Source organism: Triticum aestivum, chromosome 2B (genome assembly GCF_018294505.1).
Source record: "Triticum aestivum cultivar Chinese Spring chromosome 2B, IWGSC CS RefSeq v2.1, whole genome shotgun sequence".
Taxonomy (NCBI): Eukaryota; Viridiplantae; Streptophyta; class Magnoliopsida; order Poales; family Poaceae; genus Triticum; species Triticum aestivum.
The window spans coordinates 701,364,875-701,370,175 of NC_057798.1; the positions used below are offsets into that span (position 1 = coordinate 701,364,875).

At 41.7% G+C, this 5,301-nt stretch overlaps 1 protein-coding gene across 1 annotated transcript; it reads right to left on the bottom strand.

Annotated features, from left to right (window-relative positions):
* Nucleotides 1-3,714: 3,714 nt before the first annotated feature.
* Nucleotides 3,715-5,057, bottom strand: LOC123042173 (BTB/POZ and MATH domain-containing protein 2-like). The gene has a single exon (XM_044464683.1). It carries the CDS (start codon nt 4,970-4,972, stop codon nt 3,881-3,883), a length of 1,092 nt encoding a protein of 363 aa, XP_044320618.1. The 5' UTR covers nt 4,973-5,057; the 3' UTR covers nt 3,715-3,880.
* Between the last annotated feature and the right edge of the window lie 244 nt (nt 5,058-5,301).

The following is a 5,301-nucleotide window of genomic DNA, read 5'->3' on the forward strand; positions in this document are numbered from 1 at the left end:
TCCTGGTCTCCAAATCTTAAGAAATAGAGACGAAAAGCACATACAATCGGCCACTACCAAAGGGATACCGGTTCGCTTTGTATTTTCTAGGAAAAAGTTTAAAATAAACCTTGAACTCATAGACAAAAGCTAAATGGAACCTTAAACTTTGAATCCCGGAAATCAGCACACCGAACTCTCTGATCCCGGTTTATTTTCGACCTTGAGTGAGTTTCCAAATAGGGATTGTTGACGTGGCATGTTAAATCCCGGAATTGTTAGCTCTGGACTTTACTGGGCCGGCCCATCAGGCACGCAGCAAGTTTTTTTTTCCTTTTCTTAAGGCGTGACGTAAAAAGTCTTTCTATTCCTCAAAGCGCGAAGTAACAAAAAGACTCTCGCAGAGTCAAACTTGGGACCAGGCTGAGTTGAGCTCACCCCGCTAGCCACTAGAGCAGACAACTATGAGCGATGTAGTAAAAGGCATGTTGTATTTAAGCGGCGGCCGAAGCGTTAGAACTTTTAAAACATTTTTAGGACAATATTCAAAACATAAACAAATTTGGAAATGCCCGAACATTTTATAAAGTGTGAGCACTTGTTGAATTTCTGAATAGTTTCAGAAAGAACTATTTTTTGAAAAAGCGAACACTTTCTGAAATATAAACACTTAGAAACATGAAGAAAATTTGAAGGTGCGAACATTATTTGCGAATTGTAAAACTGGGAACAAATTTTGAAACCTGAACAAATGTGCAAAGAAAATGTTTATGACATCTAAAAACTATCGCGAGTTTAGATAAATGTATGTGGCATTTCAAAAATAATTGTGCAATGTAAAATAATATTCGTGCGATTCGAAAAATGTGTTTGTGGGATTTAAAAAAAGTGTATACAATGTAAAAAAGATTTTGCATGATGTAGAAAAATGTGTCAGACCCTTAAAAGACTATATGTGACATGTGTTTGAAAGAAGTGTATACAATTTGAAAAATGTGTAACAGAGTAAAAAATGTTCATGTAGTTTATAAAATGTTTATTGTCGTTAAGAAAATGTAAAACATGTATTTGGAAAAATATTACCGTGTATTCAAAAAAGAATTGAAAACATGTATATATTAAAAAATGTACATAATGTATTTAAAAAATGTTGAAAGTGTATAAAAAATATTCCATGTCTGTGCTAAAATGTACGTTGGCTACCGAGAATAATTAGACTTGTGTAAAAAAGGAAATCAGTTACCGGTAAAGAAACAAAATAAAAGCGAAAAACTAGAGCAGCACGAGCAACTCAGCTAATGGGCCAGCCCAATTCAGCGAATACCAGCTAAATCATTTCAAGGTTCAAAATAGACCGAGATCCGAGAGTTTGGTGTGCTGATTTCAGGGATTTAGAGTTCAAGGTTTCATTTAGCTTTCGCCTAGAAATTTAAGGTTTAATTTAGACTTTTTCCTATTTTCTATGTTACGTCTGCTGCGACAAATAGTTTGCAGCCCGTACGATCAGTAGTTGGCCGGCCAATGTTACGCACTGCTTTTTGGTTTTCCAGACAGTTTTCTTAGCACTTTCCAAATAGTTATACGAAGGTGTGCTAGAGAATGTTCTGTCTCGGGTCTTAATTTTTCTTTGTTTCTGTCTTTTTGTGTTGATTTTCTTGGTTTCTTCTTATTACTTTCTATCATAAAAAATATTTTCCATCATCTTTGAATTTAATTCATTCTTTAAGTTTTTCCAATTTTTATTCATAAAAATATTAAAATAATGAATGTTTCAAATTCGCATTTAAGAAAATAAGATACATTTTAATATTCGTGAAGACTTTAGTTCATGAAAAAATTTCAACTACGCGTACATTTTAAAGTTCATGATAATTTTTTAACATTAACGGTTTTTAAAATTCATGAAAAATAATTCCTGTTTTCAAATCTTGTTAATGAATTCAATAATCATTCACTGTTTCAAAATATTCACATTTTTAAAAACTGATCCTGTTTTTTGAATTTGATCATAAATTCAAAAATTGTTTGTGTTTCAAAAAATGTTGGAAACTTTCACAAAAAAATCATGTTTTTTTTAAATTGCCCATTTTTCAAATTTGTATATTAATTTGTGAAAAAATTGAGTTCTCGACAAATGTTTATAACTGTTTAGAAATGTACGGAATTTCAAAAACAGTTCACAAGTTTCCAAAAGTGTTCAAAATTGTTCACTTTAAAAATTGTGTTTACAAGAAATTGAAAATTTTCAAATTATTGTTCATGTTTTAATATTCTAATATGAATTTCACAAAAGTTTTGCCAATTTTTTGATGGAAATATTGTCTACAATGTGGGTTGGAACAATACAGTCTAGTTCAATAAAGTACAGATCTCTGCAAGCCGGTCCGCTGCAGTACCGGTGTCCTTTTAGAAGGTTGTTAACTACGGTGGAGTCCTCTACAGTGTCGATCGATACAGTCATGCAGTACCGGTGTCCTTTTAGAAGGTTGTTATCTACAGTGCAGTCCTCTACAGACTACAATGTCGATCGATACAGTCATGCAGTACCGGTGTCCTTTTAGAAGGTTGTTAACTACAGTGCAGTCCTCTACAGTGTCGATCGATGCAGTCACGTCTCTCGTTTTGCTCGCTGCGTCGCAAATGGGCAGACCCAGTTGTGGTGTGCCTTGTGCAAAGAGGCGACCCTTTGACGCGGCGAGCTGTGAGTGTTGTATAGGTGCACCCCAAGATTGTAGCCCTGAGGTAGTGTGGGAGCATCAATCGAGGCGCAACAGATGACTAATATCTATGTGCTTGCTTTGGTTTTCGATGGTCTGGTTGATTCGGCGTCCTTTGAAGCTCATACTTGTAACAAGGCTTTGGCTCTAGCGTCTGATCTCAACATCTCATCTGTGTGTGTGGCATTATACTTCGCGAAGTTTTTGCAAATATTGGGAGTGGTGTCCCTTGTCGCTACGCCACAATTCTATGTGAAATCAATCATTGCAGAGGTTCGTTCTGTGCACTCAACTTCGTCCATGAGAAGCACAAGCATATTGAGTAAGCCCGCGTACTCGCGAAAGCAACTTCTTCTCTTCCTTTCGGGCGCCACCTGTGGGCTTGCTAGTTTTCCCGATATCATTTGTATCCCCATGAACATTATTGCTTATTAAAGGGTACAAATTTCTAAAAAAAAGATGGACAGCTCCGAGGGCGAACATAACGAAATGGACTACGGACTTGAAAGCTCGTGTCATTTCCTCTCTTACATTTTTGAAATTTGGTGTCTGCTTTCCCAATGTGTCTCGGCCGCCTTGAAGATCATGTGGTACCGCTTGTGATGTTCCCATGCTCTCCTACTTGCTGTGGATGCTAGACCATGGTATCATCCCTCGGCGAGGCCACTTGTAAGAGAGGGTTGCATAAGAAGTGCTTCTACCTAGACACCTCGCAACACGACCGATCGATATCCTCTGCGGGACAAAGGACTTCGGTGCAGAGCCGAAGTGTGTGTTCGTTGTTTTTGTATTCCATTGATGCTTCGTTTTGGGTGAATAAAATCTACCCTTCATCGTAAAATGGGCTCCGGTGCAAAGCGACTACAAGACAAAAATTGTTTACCCATCCAGGCTTTGATAGTTGTGCAAAAAAAAACCCAGAAAGACTAAAGGAAATAGGAGCAATCGAGGAACACAACAGCTTATATGCAAGTTTTACTAGACACAGTTTTTAGTTTCAAGGTTCTTTATATATAAACGACCAAAGGGCCTTTTTTTGCGAGGTAAACCACCAAAGGGCTAAAAACATGATCTCACTCAATGGTCAATGCGGCATTAGCTCACGTAAAATATAAGTATATTGCAACTCAAAAGAAAAAGTAAAAAACACAAGCATTGCTTATTTGCTTATGTAAAAATATATATCACCACCAAAAGAAATAGCGGGTCCTCTTTAATTTCTTGCCTGGATCAGTTTCTTCCTCTGGATGGCTACGCCTCTTATTTGTCCCCGGTACATGATCCCCCTTCAGAGGCGATGGTAGGTAATTTGTCATGCAGAGCTCGTTGAACCCGCTATTCTCAAGGACGGTGCCTAGGACATCCGGCGACTGCATAAGAAACAGGAGGCACGCATGCTTGAGCCGATTACAGTGGTGCCGATTTGCCAACGCGTACGTGGACATGATGGTCTCTTCTTCGATCCTCCCGCACAGCTCTTCCTCGCACATGAGCTTCAGCCTGTCCAGCCCGTACCTGTCCGCCGCGACAAGCAATTGTTGCATCCCCGCAGTGGTGCGGCCGCCTTGGTCGTTGCATGACGGCAGTATGTCCGTATAAATGTAGTGAAGGAGCATCTGGAAGATGGTCGGCTCCATGTCAACAACCTCGATGCGCGCCATGTCCTTCTCCGCCATCGGGCCGAAGAGCTGAGCTTCGAAGACGGGTGACCGCTCGGCCAGGAGAAAGCTGTGCGCGGAGAACTCTCGGCCGCGCACTCGGAACGTGATGTCGGTGCCTCTTTGCTTCCTGAGCATGCGCTCGAGGTCGCCGGGCAGCTCCATCGGCGGGGACACGTTCTTGAAGATGGTGAGGACGTACTGTAACATGAAGCCGCCGTCCACGAGCTCCGTCAGCGGCTTCAGCTCTTTGCCCGGGCAGCAGGATCCCATCGGAGAGAAGACTCCGTCGAAGCTGGCTAACGGTTCCTCTCCCTCGTCCCCTAGCACGCTCAGCGTGTACTTGCTGTGCGCATGCCCGGCTAGGCTGAGAAAGCATAGGTAGGCCGTGGCCTTGCCGTCGCCCCATCCGTGCGGGTAGAACTCGATGCCCCAATCGTAGCCACCAAACGTGAAGACGCCCGATCTAGCGTACTCGCCGATGCCCATGGCTTCCAGATCGGGGTACTCAGCTGTCACCTCGAAGCTGAGAGTCGCGGTGACGCTGCTGTCCGTGGTTGATGTCGACGATGTGATCTCGGGCACGCTCTTCCCTACCACGTTCCAGCGGTTAGCCATGGCAACGGTGCTAAGAGACGGCGACGGATCACGGGAGTTGGTCTGCGGCCTTGAAAAGAGTTTGCATATTTAAGAGAGAAGAAGAACGTGGATAGGCAGAACAAATCGGATATTAGACAAGGACTCCTTTTTTAAATCCGTAGTCAAGGACTCCAACACGGCAACACCTACGAAGAAACTGAGGGTAGCCATCTAGGAACTAGGAACCGTTTAAAGAGCCAGAAACGCCTAGGTGTTCCAACAGGCCCGTTGAGAACAGGGACACAACACCATATATGGAAATTTTACTAGACAACTACTATTGCGAGTTTCAAGGGTCTTTATATATA

Bases quoted from the DNA above. Each gene is read 5' to 3' on its own strand.
- LOC123042173 (XM_044464683.1), bottom strand. From the start codon at position 4,972: ATGGCTAACCGCTGGAACGTGGTAGGGAAGAGCGTGCCCGAGATCACA.